General features: G+C 34.9%; 1 protein-coding gene across 1 annotated transcript; it reads left to right on the top strand.

Moving 5' to 3' along the window:
* The first annotated feature begins 18,049 nt into the window (after positions 1-18,049).
* LOC120082233 (40S ribosomal protein S4-3-like) lies at positions 18,050-20,193 on the top strand. Its single transcript, XM_039037509.1, has 5 exons — positions 18,050-18,197; positions 18,295-18,372; positions 18,447-18,627; positions 19,005-19,102; positions 19,548-20,193. The coding sequence occupies exons 1-5, from the start codon at positions 18,195-18,197 to the stop codon at positions 19,980-19,982; spliced, it is 795 nt and encodes a 264-aa protein (XP_038893437.1). The 5' UTR covers positions 18,050-18,194; the 3' UTR covers positions 19,983-20,193.
* Positions 20,194-24,854: the final 4,661 nt, after the last annotated feature.

The following is a 24,854-nucleotide window of genomic DNA, read 5'->3' as shown; positions in this document are numbered from 1 at the left end:
ACGAATGCAACGGGGATGACACCACCAGAAAAGAGCCCCAGGTATTCTCTAAGCGAGAACCCAAAGTTTGGTCTTTGGTGAATTTGGTAGAGGACGAAGGAAGACCAGATTGTGTAGGTGATAAGCAAGTGGGAGGGAAAATGACTATCATATAGCACAATGCTTATTGTTTAGGAGAAACTACACGATCGTGTAGATTTTACTGAACGATCATTTAGGAAATGATATACGATCGTTTAGCAAACCTGGCACACACTACGATCATTTAGGAAAGCTATCCGATCGTGTAGGAACTAGTGTGCGATCGTTTAGGCGCGAGGTGGACGATCGTTTAGGCAGAGAGTGAATATTGTATAGACTCTCGATTTTTTTAAGCGATCGATCACTTATCACCAACGCGCTCTCTCTATTTCTTTTTGGACGAGGCATTCAAAATGAAAACAATTTTCATTTTAATTCATCGGTTATAATAACCGATGTTGCCCCATTAACGCACATCCAAACGTGAAAAATTGGCCTAATTATCATATAAGTAAGTAATTAATTAATAATAAATATAATCATATTATATTTTTACCCTATAATTTGATATCACATATCTACTATAGTATTTTCTCCTCTACTTGATATAAATTATATTTATATCTAATTTCTCCAAAATAATGTATCTCATACATTTAGCCAATTATATCATATATAATTAACCAGTCAAATTATATCATATATAATCAAACTTTCTCTTGTCAATTTGAACATTTCAAATTACCCCAAACTCTGATTCTCGACTCTATCTAAGCTACCCATGATACCTAATGGACCTGTGGCTCGAAGCCCCAACGGTACGTGAATAGTTGACTAAACTCTTTAGCCACGAGATCCACCATCCGTTAACTGTCAGACATTCCACTAAAGAACAACAGTTGAACTCTTCTTACCATAGATATATTTTTGTGTCCATCAGATATAACCAATAATGAGTACGATGACCCTTCACAGATGCTCGTAAGTACAACTGGGCCAATTTACCGTTTTGCCCCTATAGTTACATCCCACTTCTTAAGTATCACCGATTCCTTTAATAAACAATATAACATAGTCTAACTATGTGCGAACACCTCTCGGGCCAAGAGAATATGTGTGGCGCCACATCGTTCAAACCCCGAAATCAGCCCTTGAGGGAGCCATCTGTCTCATTACCCCTGCTTCGGGGAATGAGTAAATTCCATCTTGTGTAGCTGAGTTCCTAGCTCCCAAATCAGAAGAATCCCCAAAATGGTAAGTTTGAATGGCGACCTGGCACTCGTACCCATACAAATCAAAGGACTGCCCTCAATGGCAGGAGTTCCCAACTCACTCAGGATTGAGGTATTTTACATATGGTCGTTCTAGTGAAGTGAAGTATCTATCATGAACGGTGTTATATAGCAAGATGTTAACACTTCGTGGTCAGGTCTTATACAAACTCTTTGCATATGATGCTCCCGCTCTCATGTCCCCAACACGAATGATCAAGATCAGACCATCTGTGACAAGTCATAACACTTGTGACCATTCCACAAAGCGGGCCGCATCCGTAGCATTATGAAGATAGGGTTTCCTTTCTATATGCATATACTACAAACCATTTTGGTCATCACTCAAGACATGATCTACTTTTATGTCATCACATACATGCTTGAGTCACATATAAATAACCAAGGATTTTATGTTTATTGGTTTATGGTAAAGCAAATAAGCAAGCAATTGAGCAAAATACAAAATGTGAAGTAAATATCATATATTATACAAGACAAGCGTTTGTACAATTTGATTAAAAACTACAGAACACGAGACTTTAGGGCATCAATCCCAACATGATTATGTCTTAACCGTCCCCCTCAAACGAGCCAAGGGAGAGAAATGAAGCTCGAGTTTGTCCTAAAGCTCTTGAAAATAATGAGGTGGCAATGATTTAGTCAGACAAGCAACAAGCTGGACTTGAGAACAAATGTGTGGAATAATAAGTTGATGTGAGAGAACTTGGTCACAAATGAAGTGATATCGAACACAATATGCTTGGCGTGAGCGTGGAACACAGAGTTACGAGCAAGAGCAGAAACGTTTATCACACCATGTAATGAGAGGAGCAAATAGGGGAACATGGAGATCCTTCAATAGAGAGTAAAGCCAGTTTAATTCACAAGTAACATGAGAGAGGGTTCGATACTCTGATTCATCGCTGGACCAAGGAATAACTCTTCTTCTTGGAACTCAATAAGATTGGAGAAATGCAAAAGAAGACACAATAACCACCAACAAACTTTCTATCATTAGGCGAGGAAGCCTAGTTTGCCTTTGAAACTTGAAAAGGAAAGAGTAGGAGTAGGATGAAGGGAGAGGCCAAGATGAAGAGTGACCTGGAAGTACTGAAGAACATGTTTCAGGGAATGCAAATGAAGCATGATCGAATGTTGGCTGAATTGGCTCATTTCTTTATTGTGAAGGCATAGTTTGGAAGAGTGTGCTAGAAGTACGGAAGTGAGCCAAGAGTGTTATGGTAGAGTTGAGTGTCGACCATGGGATCATCATCATACTTAAATAGTTATTTGCCCATGACCATAGGAGAATGAATATGCTTGAGATGCTACAGGTTCAAGCCAGCCAACAAATCTGGAATGTACTTGGCTTAAGACAAGATGAGACTATTGTTGATGAAGTGAGCTTGGAGGCCGAAAAAGAAATTGTTGGGGTCGATACCCTAAATCTCATGTTCTTATACTTTGTAAATTGTATTTGTACAAACATATTATTTATTTAATAAAGTAAGTGTTATTTTATTTAACATTTAGTTGCATTAACGAAAAACTAATAAACTAAGATCCAAGTTTATTCGATGAAGCTTAAACATGTATATAGAGTCATACAAGTGTATTTAAGTAATAACTTAAATGGTTTGTAGTAGATGGATAAGGCTGGGTACCTTATCCTGGTGACACTACAGATACGACCAACTTTGTAGTTGTTACAGTTGTTGTAAAATATTACAATGATCTGATCTTGATCATTCATATGGAGACATGTGAGCAGGGGTATCCTATACAAAAAGTTTGTATAAGATCAGACCACGAAATGAATAGTCTTTCTTTTATAACACCATTGCTAGAAAAGACTTACATTTCATCAAGATGATCATAGGTGACTTGACCTTAATCCTGAGTGAGTTGTGAACTTCTGCCTATGAGAGCGGTCCTTTGATCTGCATGGGTGAGACTGGCAAGATTTGTCAACTCAATATGCCTACCATTTTGGGGATTTGTCTAATTGGGGAGTTGGGAATAAAGCTACACCAGAAGAAATTCACTCCTTCTCAATTGTTATGGTAAGTAGATAAATTGCTCCCTTAAGGGCTGATTCCAGATCTTGAACAATGTGGCACCACTCTTTCTCCTGGCCCAATAGGGGTTCAGTTATAGTTGGACTATGACTAATTGTTCATTATAGGGATCGGTAGTACTTAAGGAGTTAGATGTCACTATAGGGATAAAACGGTAATTCTGATCAAGTTGTACTTACAAGTAATTTGTAAAGGATCAACGCACCGTTGATTGGTTATATCAAATGGACATAGAAATATATCTATAGTGTGAATAGTGCAGTTATTGGTCTTTAGTGGATTGACTGGCACGTTGATTAATTTAGTTAAAAATTTTAATGAATTAATCTCTTATTATTGGAGCTTCAATCTATAGGTCCATAAGATCTCCTTATTAGCTTAATAAGAATTAATGAGAATCAAATTAATTTTGGATTAATTTGAATTATTCAAATTAATTAAAGAAAATTAATTGTATCTGATATAATTAATATAATGTATGTGATACATTATAAATAAAGTTTTAGTGAGAGAAATCAATATTTGAATATGATTCAAATATTAATTATAGGTTAAAATTAATATGAGTATGATTCATATTCATACTATCGTTTATATGAGAGAATAGTAATCTGTAAGTTATATTATATATGATATAATAAACTATAGATTATATGTTATATGGGCTATAACATATAGTATGGATTTAGTTATATCAAATTAGTTTAATTTAATTTAATTTGAATTTTGAATTCAAATTTAGAACTCTTTGGGAGATCCTCCTCCTGATCATCTTCTTCCTTCCGCAAAACAAAATCTCTCAAGATCCCATATTTCACCCTACACCAAAATTAAATCCACAGAAGCTCATACTCTCCTTGATTCTCACCTTAAGAATAACAAGAAAGATGTTGTGGTGATGCCCCCATTATCGCTACTGTATTCATGGAGTTTCCAAGTTCGAGAGAAGCAGTGAAGATCTTGTTAGTGTTCGTGCTGTCGAAGGAAACGAGAAAACAGTTCTTCAAGGGTATATGATATCCCTTCTCTTTTCTCTAATTTCATAGTAGAAATATGCTTAAGGAATTCTGTTTATCCTGTTATTTCCATCACTCTGCATTTTAAAGGTTTGTAAACCAAAAAAAAAAAAATAGAGGCACGAATGCGATCACACACTTCTGCTTCGAGAATTTCATCCCTTAAAAAATGACGATCATCGAGATCCTTGATAGTAGAGGTCCTTTGTAACTGGTGAATAAAGGCAGTAAGTGTTAGCTTTTTGGGATTTTCATCTCAAATTCATTAATTTTAATTAATTAATCAATTAATGTTTTGATGATAACAAACCATTGAAAACTGCTTCTGCTTAGTGAGATTGTATCGAACGCATGGAGGAAACCACTGAAAACTGCAACAAACAATGTGAAAAAGTTGTCTATGCACTTGCTGTGGTTCTGAATGACAGAGTGGTCCTTACATTCAACTATATATAAAGGTGAACTTGAAAGAGAGGAAAATAACTAGACGAGAAATCAAAAGATAAAAAACATTTCTTAAATTCCATTCTCAAAAAATATTCTTTCGGAAACACCGCCAACAACCATCTTCATCTCCGTTGGGAACCTGAGCTCGAGAAAAATCTCTTCTTCTCTTCGTCCTTCCACAACATCCAAAGTATAGTGAAAGAAGCAGAAGCACAACCAAGCTGATGGGAAGCAAGACATTGTCGCCGACAGCTTGTTCATCATCATCCATCATTTCTTCCCTTTATGTTTTTGTTTTCTGTATATTTAAACTATTGTAGTGACTCCTTTACCTTTAATCCCTCATAACTTCATCGTTTTCCTCCCCTCCACTATTACTTTTTCCATGAGTATGAGTAGCTAAATCTCAAGCAGAATGAGGTGAGTTTAACATCAATCCGGCGAGTATAACTTAAGCATGTGTTCATCTTGTTTATGTGTATTTAGTTTTTATTCTTGATTCCATATAGCTAATCGGATCAAGGAATATTAGTTAACTATTTGAGAGTAAGTGGTTATGAACTTCATCAAACATGTTAAGAAATATCTTAGCGATAAAGATAATATATGATTATTTTAATGTTTTTTTTACTATATAAGAAAAATGGGATGCATGTGTTGTACTTAATCATTGCCTATTTGGATGTAACTTGGATGTGCAGCTTAGACGGTAGGCATCACACAAATAAAAATCTGCCATGTGGCTATTTTTTTAAATAAAAAAATAAAACTGGTTTTACTTTTTTACTATGTAAGGTAAATAGGATGTACACCTAATCATTTCACATTTTGAGAAAATAATTTGACTGTAGCCTAGATGCAGCTACACACAGTCATCTCCTATTAGAGGGTATTGAAAAACAATGTAAGTTAGACTATGGAGTTAGATAAGACCTTTCATGAATGGGTAATAACCTAATATTCATAAGAATTTATTGTGTTGTAATTAATAATCCAACTTTTTTTTCTTGTTGAAACCACTAATACTCTCTTCCCTAGTTCTGTTTAAAATTTAACTTGTATTTATTGTTGTTATTATTATTAATATTATTATTATAAGTGTGTATTGCATTGGGATTTTTTTCACTAACACTCTATTATTTATTTATTTTTAAAAAAAGTTACCTAGAAACCATATGCAAAGTTTGTGTGTTAGAAGCAGATGCTTCAAGAAGTGCAGTGAACAAAAGACGAATTTGTTGAAAAACTTATAGAATTTCAAGTAATAAATTCTATCTTTCATTCTAATTTATTTTTATTGAATCTTTAGTTTTTTTTTCCCCAAAACAACAAGGTGGAAGAGTCAAATTAGAGCTATAATTAGGTCGATATCAAAATATGACTATGAGTTAGAGGAGGAATATGGTTAGTTTTTTTCTTTATTTGTTGAATATATTTTTGTACTCAATTCAAGTATGAATAAGCACCAGATGCACTTGTTTTTGTTGGGTGCAAATTTATATTTAAAATGGTCTATTTATTATTTTTAAAATAATCCGTTGATTATTTTTAAAACGGTCCGTTGATTAATTTTTAGAATGGTCCGTAGATTAATTTTAAAACGGTCTGTTTCAATGCTGAAGGCCTATAAAAGGCGAGGCCTTTAGTAGTTCGTAAGACAAAGAATTCATTTTCTAAATTCCCACTTCAATTTCCTCTCCTCCTTCATCTTAGCTTTCCAAGCAGTGAGTTTAGAAAGGCTATACGTTTCGATCGAAAACAGTGCATTTCTGATCGATTTTCATTTAGTTGTTTTATCTTGGGGACGACATGGTAATTTTCAGACCTGTTTGCACACTTGGGCAGAGCCGCGAAACATCTTAAAGAGAGCGAGCTCCGCGACTCAGCCTATAACGAGTTTCTGTTTTGCAGGTTTTTGCTCTTCGCTTGACCGCCGTGCCTTGACGGTTTACAGTTCGTCGTTCTGAGGGTCTTGCCGTTTTGAACAATCATTCCCCACTTGGAAATTTAAACAAAACGAGAAGAGAGGAAAGATTTTCATTGAGCAGTTTCAGTCTATACAACACTGTGCATAAGCAAAGGTGTCTTATGACTTGAACCTTTACATAGTGTAGATGATTCAGAATATACTAGAGTAACCCTTGGTTTTGAACTCTATCTCTAACAGCATCTCACACAGAGTGTTATTAGGGTGTAGTACGAAAGCCCATGCTTTTAAGGCCTAGCACGTGAATCCCGGTTTAGTGAATGCTCTAGGGAGTTTGCCTAAAAACTCCATAGGAAGCAGCTCTCACTTCCATATTCACACAGGTGAGTCTATCAAGGGTACTCCTGTAGCTGGGTACCCCACTTGTCATCAAGTATAGATCTCATTAAGAACTGAGTTCAACCTTTTTTACGTTTCAGGATATCATGCTCAGACTTTAAGTCATAAGAATGGAAATCTGTGTTTGGTTTAGCATGATTCACTATATATCACTCGTGATCAGTTATTACCCGTTGAACTTGTTTCTTGGGATCTCCAATCTACAGGTTGGGTTTTCCTCACTGTGATTCATTTTTCGATAGGCATGAGTCCCATCCTTTATGAGGTTCTGAAAACCTTTTTTCTGGCCAGTTCTTTCGTCAAAGGATCTACCAAATTTTCATCAGTTCGTATGTGATCCACTCTAACTGCACCAGTAGTGAGAAATTCTCTAATGGTACTGTGCTTACGACTTATTTGACATCTCTTTCTGTTGTAGTAATGGTTCTGAACTTTTGTGATTGTTGCAGTACTATCGTAATGGTTCAATATGGCTCGTATCGACTTTTCTCATAAGGGAATCTCCGATAGCGGACTTCTAAGCCAGCCTGCTTCTTCACTAGCTGTTGCTAGTGCTATCATTTCTGATTCCATCGTAGATTGGGTTAAAATAGTATGTTTCTTGGACTTCCAAGAGACAACTCCGCCAGCTATATTAAAGACATAGCCACTTGTAGCCTTTGAATCATCCGAGAGAGAGTTCCAATCAGCATCGTTGAACCCTTCCAAGACAGCGGGAAACTTTTGATAATGTAATTCTAGGTTTTGGGTTTTCTTTAAGTATCTCATGACCCTTTCTATAGCATTCCAATGCTCTTTACTAGGTCTTCTTGTAAACCTGCAAAGTAGTCCTACAACATAAGCTATGTCAGGCCTAGTGCAGTCGGCAGCATATTTAAGACTGCCTATGATGCTCGCATACTCAGATTGATTAACCTGTCACCAGTGTTCTTAAACAACTTGACACTAGGGTCATAAGGAGTACAAGCTTGTTTACACTCAAAGTAATTATATTTCTTTAGAATTTTTTCTATATAATGAGATTGATATAAAGAAATTCCCTTTTCATACCTATTTACTTTTATGCCTAAGATTACATTAGCTTCTTTTAAGTCTTTCATGTCGAAGTTTGCACTCAATATTGATTTTACATCATTTATGACATGCAAGTTCGACCCAAAGATCAATAAATCATCTACATATAGACACGGGATAGTGCAGAGGTTATTATCAAACTTATGGTAGATGCATTTGTCACTTTCATTGACCTTGAAACTTTTAGATAGGATAAGGTTGTCAAATTTTTCATGCCATTGCTTAGGAGCTTGTTTTAGTCCATAGAGAGATTTGTCTAATTTACACACCTTATTTTCTTGACCATGGATAACAAAACCCTCAGGTTGTTCCATGTAAATCTCTTCTTCAAGTTCACCGTTTAGGAAAGCGGTTTTTACATCCATTTGATGTACTACGAGGTTATAAAGGGTAACGAGAGAGAGTAGGACATGAATAGAGGTAATTCTAGTGACAGGGGAGAAGGTGTCAAAGAAATCTACGTTTTCTCTTTGTCTAAAGCCCTTTGCTACTAACATGGCTTTAAATTTGTTGACAGTCCTATCAGGTTTAAGTTTCCTCCTTAAGATCCATTTGCACCCTATTGCCTTACATCCTGGGGGGTAGATCTACTAAGTGCCAAGTTCTATTTAACTCAAGTGAGTCCATCTCATCATTTATGGCTTTTTGCCATGGGTTGGCATCTACTGGGGACACGGTAGCTCTTAGATCTTTAGGGTCTTCTTCTACATTGTAGGTCAGGAAATCATTTCCAAAATCTTTGGCGGTTCTAGCTCTTTTGCTTCTTTTAGAATCTGGGTCAGTTTCCTCTCTAGGGTTTGGATTTCTAACTAGGGTTATACCACTTGAATCAGAGCCCCCACTATTCCTTGATTTAAGGGGAAACCTATCTTCAAAGAAGTCAACATCATTTGATTCAATAATCACTTGGTTCACTAGATCATAGAACCTGTAGGCTTTACTATTTAAGGCATAACCTATAAAGACACACTCGTAAGCTCTACTANCTAGATCATAGAACCTGTAGGCTTTACTATTTAAGGCATAACCTATAAAGACACACTCGTAAGCTCTACTAGCCAACTTTCTCCTTTTTGGGTCAGGAATCCTTACAAAGGCTAGACAACACCATGTTCTAAAGTAGGACAAGTTTGGTTTCTTATTCTTGAGAACTTCCTAAGGTGAAGTTTTATTTTTAGATTTCGAGATTTTATTTAGGACATAACACATGGTAAGGATGATTTCACCCCACCATTAAGACTCGACTCTTGAACTAAGTAAAATAGCAACTACTAGCTCAACTAAAGTTCTATTTTTCCTTTCGGCTTTTTTGTTCATTTAAGGAGAATAAGGCGCGGTCTTTTCGTGTATTATTCCATGTGAGTTAAAGAATTCATTAAAACTGTCCGAATCGTACTCGGTTCCCCTATCACTATGAAGTCTTTTAACTTTTCTATTAAACTGTTTCTTTATTTCAGAAACAAAAAGTTTGAAGGCATAAAAAACATCACTTTTGTTTTTCAGCAGGTATACAAAAGTAAAATCAGAGCAGTCTTCAATAAAAGTAATGAAATATCTTTTACTGTTCCTAGTCAATATGCCATCAAATTCACAGACATAAAAATGAATCAAATCTATAGGCTCGAAATTCCTAAGTATAAATTTATGCGGAGTTTTAGTAATTTTAGCATGACTACAATACTTGCATTTATCAAAATCATTCATGGATAACTTAGGTATCAGTTCTAGCCTAATCATGTTACTAATTAAATTCTTATTCACATGACGGAGTCTAGCATGCCAAATATTCATAGAACACAACATATACACAGAAGATTTCATTTTATTAAGGTCTAAGTTTAATTTGAACATTCCCTCAGCTGCATACCCTTTCCCTACAAATACATTATTTTTGGTAAGGGTATATAGGTCTGGCCCTATAGTTTGAGTAAACATGGTTTTGTTGAGGAGATAGTCCGAAACCAAATTCTTTCGTATCTCCGGAGTGTGCAGAACGTCCTTCAACATGAGGGTCTTCCTAGAGGTAAACTTCAGTTTCACCTCGCCGGTTCCAGTAATTTTCGTGGAGTGGTGATCTCCCAACAGAATATTCTTATCTTTAGTTTCAGTATAAGTTTTAAATAGACTAAGGTCGTGACAGACATGGCGCGTCGCGCCAATGTCTATCCACCACCCTTCACAACCACCAATCACATTTACTTCTGTGATCATGGCAACTAACGGTTCTTCTGTAAGGTTCGTCTGACTAGCAGGACGACGCCTGCTTCTACAGTTCCTAGCCATGTGCCTAGGTTTATTACAATTAAAGCAGAGGAACTGTACCATTTCTCCTGAAGAGGGTTTCTATTTTTTCTGTTGGTTCTGGTTGCTGGAGCCACGGTTCTGACCTTTCATCTTTGTCCCCTTAGGTTTTTGGTCAGGTTTTACCACGACAGAGGCGAATTTCCTAGGTACTATGTTCATCTCCTCCCTCTGGTCCTGCTTCCGGGCTTCCACCTCGATCCTTAGATGGGTTATAAGACTCTCCAAGGAGAACTCCTTAGTCTTATGCCTCAAAGTGTTCTTAAAATCCTTCCACAAATGGGGCAGTTTATCAATAATAACAACAACTTGGAATTGTTCGTCTAGAGACATACCTTCAGTAATTATCTCGTGGGATATCTTCTAGAGTTCATGGGATTAAGCCTTGACGGATTTGTCATCCGTCATTTGGAACTTGAGATAACGGCTAACCCCATATTTTTTTTGACTTGGCCTTCTCGATGTCATACTTCTTTTGTAGGGCATCCCAGGCCTCCTTTGCTGTCTTCATTGTACTATAGTAGTTACAGATCATCAGTCAAACCATTTAAAATGAAATTATTACATAGAAAGTCTTTCTCCTCTCAGTCAGCAACTTCTTTTATCTATTGTTCAGTTAGTTCTTCTAAAGGGATGATCGGCTTAGCGCTGGTACAAGCTTCGGCAACTTTCTTGATGGTGAGGAAGAACAACATCTTTTGCTTCCACCACTTGAAGTTCGCTCCTTCGAACCGGAATGGACTGTTGAGGTCAGATATCTCATTGTTGCTACTGAGGGCCATTCATGATGTGGAAACGTCTTAAAATTGTTGGAAACTGCCCTCAAAATGACGAACTGTAAACCGTCAAGGCAGGACGGTCAAGTGAAGAGAAAAACCTGTAAAATAGAAACTCGTTATAGGCTGAGTCGTGGAGCTCGCTCTCTTTAAGACGTTTCGCGGCTTTGCCCAAGTGTGCAGACAGGTTTGAAAATTGCCACGTCGTCCCCAGGATAAAACAACCAAATGAAAACCGATTGAAAATGCACTGTTTCCGACCGGAATGTACACCCTTTCTAAACTCACTGCTCGAAAAACTAAGATGGAGGAGGAGAGGAAATTGAAGTGGGAATTTAGAAAATAAATTCTCTGTCTTATGAACTGCTGAAGGCCCTGCCTTTTATAGGCCTTCAGCATTGAAACAGACCGTTTTAAAATTAATTAACAGATCGTTTTAAAAATTAATCAACGGACCATTTTAAAAATAATTAACGAACCGTTTTAAAAATAATCAATGGACCATTTTAAATATAATCAATGGACCGTTTTAAATATAAATTTAAACCCAACAGTTTTTCTAACCTTGAAAACATACGTTGATCGATGTGTGGTACAATTTTGCATTTATATACTTACATTGGATTATTCTTTTTTGTTTTTTTTTTACTATATAAGAAAAAATGAGATGCATGAGATTAAGTGCAACCAAGATAATCATTCCCATTTAAAAAAAAAAATGATGTAGCTTTGGGCTGTACCCATGTTTGTGCATCATAGACTCAACCTTGGCTCCATACCAATAAAAAATCAGCCACATGACTGATTTTTTAATCAAAAAATTGAATTATTATTATTTTTAATATATAAGGTGTTGAGTTTAGTCACTCCAAATAGAAGAAATACATAACACTTGAAACTAACTTATGATGCAGTAATCAAAATTATTAGAAACAAAGTGAATAAGTAAAAACTCAAAGAAAAAGAGATGGAGTCGAGATTTATAGTGGGTTGACCTAAAATGGTCTGTATCCACTATTAGTCATTATTATTGGATTGATTTCAATAACTCAGTACAATATTTATCAGAGAAGAATCAAAGATGAAGAAAAACCATGAAGCTTTTGAATACACAATCAGTTATTAGTTTTAATCTTCAGAGAATACTCTTATTATCACTTCCAAAATTATAGTACTCACTAGCTTCCAGTGTTTCCCAAGATAGAACTTGATTAACGATCAATTCTTCTTTTACAAAGAAAGCTCAAACCCGACATCTCCAATTTTAATCTCTTAAATGTTTCTGCTCCTCTCAGAATGATCCCCCAGTCCTTTTGATTATCAAATAATATAGTCACGTCTTTTCCCCAACTTATAGTGCACATTCAACTAACTCAAGACTGAAATTAGTTACTGATCATGTGATGTGATAACATCTCTTGCAATTAGTTGCTGATGTCACCCACTTTTATAAAGGGCAAGATAGATAATTAAGCAATCATGAAAAATAACAATTCTCCATCTTGGTAGCTTTAAGTCTTCAATTATTGATTTCTCAACCCAAACAATAGTGACTTTTTTTCTCAATTTTTCATTAAGAGCATATCTTGAAAGTTTTAAGACAACTCTTAAATCTACCTAAAGGTAAAGCTTTGGTAAAAGTATCAGTCAGTTTTTTAAGAAAATGATAATGAATGTCAATACACTTTATCCTGTTATGAAAATTTTGGTTTTTTGAAAAGTAGACAACACTTTGACCGTCATAGTAAACTTTAACAACATGTTCATCATGAATAAGTTCATTTGTTAACTCCTTAACCAAATAGCTTCCTTAATAGCATTAGTGCCTGCAATATATTCAAATTCTATTGTAGACAGTGCTACAATTGACTGCAATGATGTTTTTCAGCTAACCAAGTTACCAAAATAAGAGAAAATATTAATAGACAATGATCTTCTCTTATCACAATCTGCAACATAATCAGCATCCACATATCATTCTAAGTGACTTTGATTGAAATCAAAATGAGTATGCAATAGTCCAACAGAAACAATAGATTTGACATACCTCTGGATCCAATTTAAAACATTCCAATGGATCTTTCCAAGATTACTCGTGAACCTACTTACCACAATCAAAGCACGGGGTAAACTGGGGTCTAGTGCATACCATGAGATACATCAAACTATCAACAACATCGTGTAAGGCACCTTAGACATAACTGACTTTTCTTCTTTAGTATTAGGTGACCGTGCTTCAAATAGTTTGAAGTGTTTAGCTAAAGAAGTTGTAACTCCTCTATATTGAGCCATGTTAAACTTAACAAACATCTTAGAAGAGTAGGATTCTTGAGATAGAAACAATTATCCTTTTGATCTATCTTTTTTTTTTTTTTTTTTTTTTTTTTTTTTTATATCAATTCCTATAATCCTCTTAGCTTGACCCAACTTTTTCATATCAAAATTTCCTTTCAATTGAAATTTCAATTTCTCTATTTCATTCTTAGTTTAACTTGTTATCAACATATCATTCACATAAAGCAATAAGAAAACAAAAGAGTAACTTTCATCATGCTTATAGTAGACATAATGGTCTAACATACTTCTAGAGAAACTACATGAAACAATAAATGAATCAAACTTCAAATACCATTACCTTGGAGATTGTTAAGGCCATAGAATTATTTATTTAATAAGCATACCTTATTTCCTGTCTTCCTATCAACAAACCCAGTCGGTTGATTCATGTAAATTGTTTTTTCAACATCCATATGGAGGAAAGCTGTCTTAACATCAAGTTATTCTGACTTAAGATCAAAAGCAACAGTTAAAGAGAGCAATATTCTAATTGTGGTATGCATTACTACTGATGAGAATATTTCTTCATAATCAATACCTTAAGTTTGGTTAAAACCCTTTGCAACTGATCTTGCTTTATATCTTAGTAATATTTTAAATTTGGGTAAAATCCTTCGTAACTGATCTTGCTTTATATCTTAGTGATTCTTTATTATTAATGCTAGGCTTTAAATTATATATCCATTTACATCCTACTAATTTCTAATTGGTAGGTTTATCCACTAAGGTCCATCTATTATTCTTATATAAAGATTCCATTTGTTCTTGCATAGCCTCTATCCATTTATCACTATTAGGTGAGTTAATAGCTTCCTTATATGAAATGGGTTCATAATCAATTTCATTGATTTCAACATTAGAGCATAATAAGCAACATTAGCAAAAGCATACCCTTAAGGCAGTTTGATTTCCTTCCTTTATTTATCTCTGATTAATTGATAAGATTGTAGATCTTCAAACTGTATAGTGGACATAGCTTGGTTGATTTCAGCTTCTGATGTAGTTTGTTCTTAATACTCATTGTGAGTTGACAAATCATCATTGTCTTGATGAGTTACATTGCTCTCAATGCTAGAAGTTCCACTTTGATCAATACTTTCTTCGGAAATGGTTCTTCTTTCTTAATTTGGAGAAGATCTTAGTTCTATTTCAAAGGATATTTTCTTCTTCTTACTCTTTGAGGTTTTAGCAAGAGCATCAGGACTCATAGCCATTTTTTATTCATAAAAAATGACATCATGACTAATAAATAGCTTCTCATTTCCTCTTTCCAGATTTCAAGTCCGTGATACCCGAAGATCGATTTCTCAGCTCAATGATCAAATTTTCCTTATTTGGAATGTGCATAAGCTACAAATTCAAATGCACTCAAATTGGACAAATCAGGTGGATTGCTTGTTCACATTTCCATTAGAGTTTTAATCTTGATAGCTGACGAGCTGAAAGTTGTCGAGGCTTTCAAATGGGTCAAATAATTGTTCCATTGACTACTCTAGTTTCATAGTATTAAGGTAGTAACGAGTTGATCCATAGAAAACTAGTCAATTTTCCTTTCAATTCACTTGTTGTTTGGTGATTATGGGGTTTTTTTTGATGAATTGGTTTTGATTGCAATAAATAGAAATGCAGTGTCAACAAATAAACACAAATTGGATGTTAATTAGATTAAAATTACCAATGAAACAAAACCTAGCTCAGGGTAAATTGGGATTATTCTTAGTTTGCTGCTCAATCATCGATTTGTTACACAAGTGCTATGCAATTTATTGGTTTAAGCTTAGCCATTCACTTCTAGAAAAGCTAGAAGAATGTCCAACTAATCAAATCAATTCTTGTGTCTAAAGGAAAAACCTCCTAACATTGCGAACTAATTAGCATTAAGATCTTAGACAATTACTAAGACGGTTGAAATAAGTAGAAAAAGCCTAATTAAATATTCAATATGAATTTCTCCTAAGTTAGATAGATAAATGCTATTCGATTGGGAAAAGCTAAATCAATATACGACTCCAACTTAACTCTTGCTACTTGGCGATCTAAGAACCTAATGATTAGGTATTAAATGTAGATCTATAACGATAATTAAACATGCTTGACTAATTTGCCAGATATTCTCAAACACATTTTTTCATTTGAATAAGAACGAGGAAAGGATTCAATAATCCATAAAATAGCAAGACAAAAATAGTTCATAATCTCATGAGTTCACAAATCAAGAAATAAAACCCTAAATTTCGAGCTAGATAATAGTACCTTAGCCTCGATACATGCTTAAATCCACCAAATAACGATCTAGAGAGGTCTCAATTGAGTGGGAAAGATGGAATATAGAGGAGAGAAGAGAAAAGTAGTGAGAGACTTGTCTAAAAAATCGTCCTCCAACATGCAGGCAGCTAGGGTAATTTAAAGAAAATTCGTGATAATGCCATGATACTCCATGAAATGCAGGCCTCGGGTCTCCGTCAAATTCCGTAACACCGTCGTGCTACTCCAAAATTGATGCTACTAGAAAAATCATTGAGTGTTGGCACCACTGCGTTTCCAGGGGAATTTTAATTACTTTTGCTCATTTGAAGCCCGGGTTGACCTTTTAAACTTCCACGTAAGCTTGTTTTGTTTTAGAATTGGCGCTAAGAGCCGGATCTATCTAAGTTATGCTCAATGCCATTAAAATCAAAGAATAAACATGTGAAGTACGAGAACAATCCCAAATTAAGAAGAATGGGATAGTACATTTTAGGCGCTACCAATAACAGAAGAAGGACTTCTGTTTATCAAATAGGCTGCAGTAACAACAACCTCTCCCTAAAATTTCTTGTCAAGATTAGCATGAAAAATAAGACATCTCACTCGTTCTAGCAACCTTCTGTTCATTCTTTCTGCAAGACCAATTCTGTTGTGGTGTTCCCTTAATAGTGAGGTATCTTTCAATTCCTTCCTTTTCACACTGCAAGAAAATAAAATGAAAAAAATAAAAGAATTTTTTTCCATGCTAGCCATCATTACAAAACATGATTAATTAGTTTTTTTTTTTAATTTTTTTTTTAAAAAGATAACCTAAATTTAGGTGTGTTAAGGTGGAATAACCAAAATTCTAAAAGCAATAAAAATTAACATTTTACTCATATTAGAAAATACCAACTACTTAGTCGAATGTAATTTTGCAATCTTATGACTTTTCTTGAAATCGCAGTTCAGAGTCTCATCAATTCATGATGGGTAAGACCCTTAATCATGAATAAGCAATTTAACATTAGTTGGTGCTTTGTGACGTAAATAAAATGTTAAATTTTCATTGTTTTTCGAATCCGATTTTTTTTACATTAGTGCAACCAAATTTAGGTCATCTATAAAAAAATCTCATTGGACAATCTCAATGATCATAATTCACAAATACACAAGCTTCTTTGATATGAAAAAAAAAAAAAAAAAAAAAAACCTCTTCAACTCATAAATTCGTATTTTCTTCTTCTTGTCTCCATAAAATTGGACGGAGGTAAACAAATTCAACTTGATCAGAAGCCCACATTTCTCTAATTCGTAATAAGCAATCAAATTACTTTTAGTATGAATAAATTACAAAAACATAATTATGTAGACAGAAGAAACAAGCAAATGTTAGATTTCTATTTGTTTCAATTGGTTCCGGATTTTTATAAACAAAAAATAGTGAAGGATATTTATTGATATACTTGACAAAAGTTCATAAATTAAATTGATACAAATCATAAAGTTTAAATGTATAAATTTGATTATTTTTCATAGGGGTGTTAAAAAAATCGAACAATCCGAACTATCCGGACTACCCAACTCAAATTATAAAGATTGGGTTGGGTTAGTTTTGTTCTTGGATTAGGTTGGGTTGAACTTTTTCTATTTTTATTGGGTTGAGTTGGGTCTAGGGTTGTTAAAAGAAAATCGAGTTGACTCAACCCAACCCGAATTATATATACAATAATAAAATGAATGTATATACTTCTCTTGATTAAAGTTTGACTACTTTTTAGAATAATTTTAATAAATTTTTTTTAAAAATTGTTATGATGTTTATCTTCGTTTAAAATTTGTAATAAATATCATAGATATTTTCTATTTAACCTTTGAATTTTGTGAGATTTTAATGATGTAGGTAAATTTACGTATTTTAATTAATTAGAAAAAATAATTTATAAACTGACAATCTAATCTAACCCGAAATTTAAGGGTTGGATTGGAGACTTTATTTGGTTATTTTGGATTGCCAACCCAATCAACCCAGATTTTTGCCAAAAAAGACGCTACCCAACCTAATCCAACCAACGTACGCCTTATTTTCCATTACTTTCGTTTTAGCTATAGGGCCAATTTCCTATTTTAAACCCAATCTTCAGTCCAAAAATCCAAAATTGTCCACCTAATTCTCACGAAAAGCCCAGCCCAAAATTTTCCCCAATCACCTAGGGTTTATCCATAACCATTTCTCTTCTTAAGCTCTAGCTCTCTCCCCTTGCGGCGGCCGGCGATCATCTCCTCATCTTCTCCGTGGAACACTCCGTTTCAACAACATGGTAAGTAGACCAGTCTTCAATTCCAGAAATATGTACAGGATGATAGTTTAATCGATAAGTTTTTGGATGAAATTAATGTGTTCTATGGGTTTGACAGGCGAGAGGTTTGAAGAAACACTTGAAGAGGCTGAATGCTCCGAAGCATTGGATGCTGGACAAACTTGGTGGTGCATTTGTGAGTGAATTTTTCTAGTCTTTGTTTTTGTTTACTTTTATTTCTGTCGTTTTGATGATGAATCCCATTTGTAGGCCCCCAAACCTTCATCAGGACCTCATAAATCAAGGGAATGTCTCCCATTAATCCTCATATTACGAAACCGATTGAAATATGCTCTCACATACCGTGAGGTTATTGCCATTTTGATGCAACGCCATGTTTTAGTTGATGCCAAGGTCAGGACTGATAAGACCTATCCGGCTGGCTTCATGGGTATGCTCATCTCATCTCAAACTCAATATTAGTTTTGTTTGAATAATTGTTGGCTGTTACATTCTTCTTCTATCATCTAAATTTGTGTTTTAAGATTATGGGGTGTTTTGACTTTTGCTTTCTTCCAACATTTTCCTTAATGGAACTCAACAACAATTTCCAATCCATCCTTTTACCATCAAAACTACTGTATCTCATACAAATGGGGAATGCATCTAACTGTATCACCGAACTTACCATTTGCTGCAAACAAGACACTAACAGTCACTTGTTATTGCATAGAAGTTGTTTGCTTGAAACTGCTCTGTCTCCTAGTTGTTGTATGGTATGCGTTCTGTTTAATATTTTTATAGGCTTGACACCTCTTTTTGTTCTAGATGTTGTGTCCATTCCCAAAACAAACGAGAGTTTCCGGCTTCTTTACGACACAAAAGGTCGTTTTCGTCTTCACTCAATCAGGGATGAGGAGGCTAAGGTTTGCTATTTTACTTATTATTGTTTGTTACAACAATCCTGTTTATAGAATCAGATTGAATGTATGCTGCTCAGGAAAATATCATCTTCAAACCATTCTGAATTTTTCTATGACTTCTGCAAGTCTGCTGTTTTCCACCCTCGCTTAATATCTGTTAGGCCATTGATTATCCATCAATATAAGACGAGACAAGTTGTTACATGGAAATGATGTATGTTTTAGGAATCTTGGCATTGAAGGGTGCGGATGGGTGAGAGAAAGGGGAGGTTGTTAGTATCAATAGAAGGGAGTAGTAGTATAAATGTATAATGGGAGGGGGTCTGATCTTTTTCATTTTATGCTCTTGGTATCAGAGTACTTGTATTGTTTTGGGCAAGTTTCCTTTTCAATATCAATACATAGTAAGGGTGATCCTTACAATGTCAGTTGATATGGTCTTTTGCAGTTCAAGCTCTGTAAGGTTCGCTCAGTGCAGTTTGGGCAGAAGGGAATCCCTTATCTGAACACTTATGATGGACGTACAATCCGTTACCCTGATCCACTCATCAAGGCAAACGACACCATCAAGTTGGACCTTGAATCAAACAAAATCGCTGATTTCATTAAGTTCGATGTAGGAAATGTTGTGATGGTGACTGGTGGAAGAAACAGAGGTCGAGTGGGAGTAATTAAGAACAGAGAGAAGCACAAGGGAAGCTTTGAGACAATTCACATTCAGGATGCAACCGGGCACGAATTTGCCACTCGGTTGGGCAATGTGTTTACAATCGGGAAGGGGACGAAGCCATGGGTGTCCCTCCCCAAGGGCAAAGGTATCAAACTATCTATCATCGAAGAAGCCAGGAAGAGGCTTGCAAGCCAAGCAGCAGTTACCGCTTAAGAGTTGAGTTAATACTAAATTGTAGACATGAGTTTTTCTAATCGTTTTTGATAGACATATTTCTTTCTCGAATTTTGCTATCTTATTATTTATGTCCAAGCTTGTCTTTTGAGACAAATTTTTTCTTCCAGAAATATTGGTGAGGTCGTTGCTTTGATTTTGTCGTTAAAAAAACACAGGTAGCTGATTTAATAGTTGTGTTGTGACTCTGCCTTATAGCCTTAATTGTTATCTATAGTCAAATTTCTCAACATTTTTGCATGGATAGAAATATTAGTAATTAGGGTAAAATACACTTTTAGTTTATAAGGTTTTGAGGATAGTGGCTATTTAGTCGTCCTTGAAGTTTCAAACTAAATATTTTTAATACTTGAGGTTTGGAAAATATTTTGTGATGGTCCTTAAGTTGATTTGATTGTTAGTTGAGTTGGCAAATTTTTACTCTTTTAAAAGGTATTCTTCTGTATTAGGTGATTTTTTTGGTCTAGCCCTTTAGTTTTTCTCCCTTTCTATCTCACCTCCACCCTCTGAAATTGCTCATCTTCCCTTCTTGAAGAATCTACAAATCATGGAACCATGTATGATGTGGGTGGGAAATCTGAATGTTAATATTTCAGTGAAAGCATTTGGATTGAAAGTGAAAGTTGGATTGTGCTATTAAGTTGAAAAGCAATAGATGTCTGATTTACAATGAAATTTTTTGAGTCATTGGTTGGACACCCATTTGATAATGTTTCCTGTATTGTTTTATTATTGATTTACAAAAAATCAATTATTTCTCTTCTATTATGTTGTCTGATTCTGCTGCCCCATGTTGATTTTGGAATGAAATTTTTCGGTTTAGATGCAATGTCCAACTGTAATAGTCATTAGTTGAAAACAAACTTAGGGTGTTCGTGATAATGATTCACATACGACCACGTTAAACAAACATAATATACAATTGCTCTTTCAATTTTCCTATTCAAATTTGTGAAAGAACGACATGAGTTTTCGATCAACCGTAGAAAAATTTCAAATTGACAATGAAAAAAATTGAAAGAAAGAGAAAAATTATTATAGCTAAATTGAGAGAGTTATCTAATCCCAAAAACGAACCTGGCAGGAAACGTGCCTATGGAGGCCCGGTTGGCCTTCTTCGGCCTCGGCTTGATACCAACGAAGGTCTACAAGGCCCACGTGGCCATGAGTCCTGCTTGGCTTCAGAGGCCAAGGTCAAGGCGTAAACCCCTCAAGAGAGAGGCCAATATGGATTGGTGTGAAACATCACGTTCGATTTTTCAAATAGGGAAAGAAAATAGAGTCCTTATATTAAAAATAAGAGCAACACTATCTAGCAAAAGGTAAACTTGACTTCTCCCTAAAAATTACTTGGCCTGACATTTGTGCAAAATAATGAGTGAAGCATCGGAGTTGGCAAGCACCACACTAGTATGTTAGTTTTTTTTATTGTTTTGTAGGTAACCTCTTCTCCAAGTTATGAATTTACCGTTGTCGGTGAAGGAATTGGAATTCCCGCAGTGGAAGTGTACAAATGCATTCGTGTCTTAGTTTTTCGTTTTTTTTTTTACAGAACTTAAGAAAACAGAGGAGATGATACCATGGATAAATGTACATAAATCTAAGGATACTTTCTATAGAATATAACAAAAAAAAAAAAAAGAAAAAAAAAGGAAGACAGTATACTAACCTTTGGAGAACCTTTCTTCACGTTTCCTCTCCGGTGAGACTACAAACGGATCACCTCCGCTTCTCACAAACTCAACAACACAACAAGATCTGGAATATAGCAAAATTCTTTGGACACCACCACAAGTTTTACCTTCTTATTCTCAAGGTGAGAATCAAGGAAAGTTTGGTAGATATCCTTGTTAATTTTGGTGAAAGGGAAAGAGAGATCTTCTTGAGAGAGTTTTAGCAGAGAAAGGAGATGAAGTTCTTGCAGAAATTTTCACGTAATGAATCTATCCTCCTCTTTCAACTTATCTACACACATATGAGAGATAACTCCCACATTGTGAAAAAATAACTCCATGGGAGTTATTAATTTGGATTTCAAAAATTCAAATTTAATTTAATTGTAATATATTAATATAATTAAATGCAACCACATATTATATCCCATTTAGTATAACCTATAATTTATATTCTCTCACAAAAACTACAGTATCAATATGAATCATATTCATATTAATTTTAACCTATAGTTTATATATGAATCATATTCATATAATTAGTATTTGAATCATATTCAAATATTTATTTCTCTCATTAAACTTTATATTATAATATATCAACATACATTATATTAATTGTAATATTTATTTCTCACATTAAACTTTATATTATAATGTATCAACATACATTATATTAATTATATCTCATACGATTAATTTCCTTTAATTAATTTGAACAATTCAAATAAATCCAAAATTAATGTGGTTCTCATTAATCCTAGTTAACAAAGGGACCTTATAGACCTACAAATTGAAGCTCTAATGATATGAGATTAATTAATTAAATTAATCTCCATTCATTAACTGTCGGTTATTCCATTAATGACTAATAACTACACTCTTCGCACTGTAGATATATTTATATGCATATTGGATATAACCAATCAACAATGCATTGACCATTCACAAATTAATCGTAAGTACACTTGGGCAAGAATTACCGTTTTACCCCTGGTGTTACATATAACTCCTTAAGTACCACTAATCCCTCTAATGAACAATTCGTTATAGTCCAACTATAACTGAACCCCTTTCGGGCCAAGAGAGGGTAAGATGCCTCATTATTTAATACTCGGAATTAGCTCTTAAGGAACAATTTATCTACTTTCCCTAACAACGGCAAGTAGTGATTCCTTCTTGTGTAAATTTATTCAAGCTATCCAATCAGATGAAGCCCCAAAATGGCGAATTTGACCACCCATACAGATCAAAGGACCGCCCTCATAGGTAGGGAGTTCACAACTAATTCAGGATTAAGGTCAAGTCACCTATGGTCATTCAGGTGAAATGTAAAACTCTTCTAGTAACGACGTTATAAAGAGAGACTAATCATTTCGTGGTCCGGTTTATACAAACTCTTTGTATAGGATATCCCGCTCACATGTCTTCACATGAATGTTTAGGATCAGATTATTTGTATCACTTTATAAAAATTGTAACTATCACAAAGCAAGCCATATACGTAGTGTCACCAAGATAAGATACCCAGCCTTATCCATTTACTACAGACCGTTCAGGTTGTTATTTAAATATGATCCACATGTATGTCACCATATACACTACATCGAATAACCTTGGATCTTAGTTTATTGATTTTCGATTAATACAACTAAATGTCAAATAAAATAACACTTATTTTATTAAATAAATAATCTATTTGTACAAATAAAGCTTACAAACTATAAGACCATGGAATTTAGGGCATCAACTCATGAGTGAAAGTTAAGTGAGTTTATTTGGCCAGATTTTGCCATCAACCGTTGGCATTGTTTGTAAGGAACATGTGTTATCTAAAAAAAAAAATTTAATACATTGATGAAACAAGGGAAGAATGAGTCGACAAGAGAACAGTGATTCTGACCAAAAAAAGGTATCCCCGAAGAACTGTCAGACGATCAGAAATAATCAGTCCATTCGAAGCCCGCCTCGACCTCAGCCACCGAAGGTAGAGGAAGAGGAGAAGATTGTGGCTCTGGAAAAGAAGATTAACGACATGGACAGTAATTTGGGACAGATTCTGAAATTTTGGACGTCGACTCTAGCAAGAAGCAAGATTATTCGTAGGAAGAAGGGAAAAACCTTCTAAAGGAATACTAAAAAAAGTTGCGGATTGGGGATAGAAGCAACGTAGGAAATGGCGGAAGCGTATCAAGGAGATGTATAGGCGAAATAAGTCCTTGTCCTCTATGAGATGAGGTCGAGACGAGAAGATCCATGGCCGAGGTGGAAGGCAGTAGAACGAAAAGTCGTATGGCCCTAGGGATTGACCTACGGGAAATAACTATAGAGAAAAAACGCACAAGGGATGAGGTCGAGGTTAAGGCCGAGGCACACCCATGGAGGGAAGAACTTTATAAAATTCAGAAGGAGAAAGGAAACATTCAAGAGGACATCCAAAAAACGAAGGAAACAGACGCAGTCGATCTCGAGGCCTTGATCGAGCAGGTTGACCTGCTTTTTTCTAATGAGATAATGAAAGAAGCACTACCACCAAAATTCAAGGTCCCAAGCATCAAATTGTACGAAAGTAAATTTGACACTGACACACGGAGTCACTCAAGTCTCCAGCAAAAACAAAACTCGAAAGGAGAGACTAGGGGTGCAAGCAATAATCGGTGGAACCACTCAACCCGTGCAAACCGTCGAAATTGTCAGTGGTAGGTTACTAAGACTGTAACTCGATTAGGGGTGCAAGCAGGAGCCGATGAAGCTATCCAAAACGGTCGAAATCGCTGGCAGTTCGGTTATCGAATCGGTGGTGTATGTCGGTGACGAGTTAACTTGGTTGGAACCTGAATAGTGGCGGTTCGGTGTTGGTGCACCATAATTTATATTTTCTAATTCTGAAATATAAGATTTCCTCTAAAATTTCAAAAATAAAATAAAACAAAATATATAATTCTAATCTTATTTATTCCTATATTAATTCTTTTTTAAAAAAGTATTTAATCTTTTAATGCTATCATGTCGATCTTCAATCATGTTTGGAGAAAGTTTCCGTCATGGAAGAAGGTTTGAAACTGAAATTACATTAAAAATCTTTAATTATTATTAATATTATTACTGTTATTCCGACAATTATTGTTATATTGTAGATTTTAAATTATGCTATGAGCTTAAAGAAAGTCAAGAAGCT

Source organism: Benincasa hispida, chromosome 7 (genome assembly GCF_009727055.1).
Source record: "Benincasa hispida cultivar B227 chromosome 7, ASM972705v1, whole genome shotgun sequence".
NCBI classification, from domain to species: Eukaryota; Viridiplantae; Streptophyta; class Magnoliopsida; order Cucurbitales; family Cucurbitaceae; genus Benincasa; species Benincasa hispida.
This window is presented reverse-complemented; position numbering and strand designations above follow the sequence as displayed.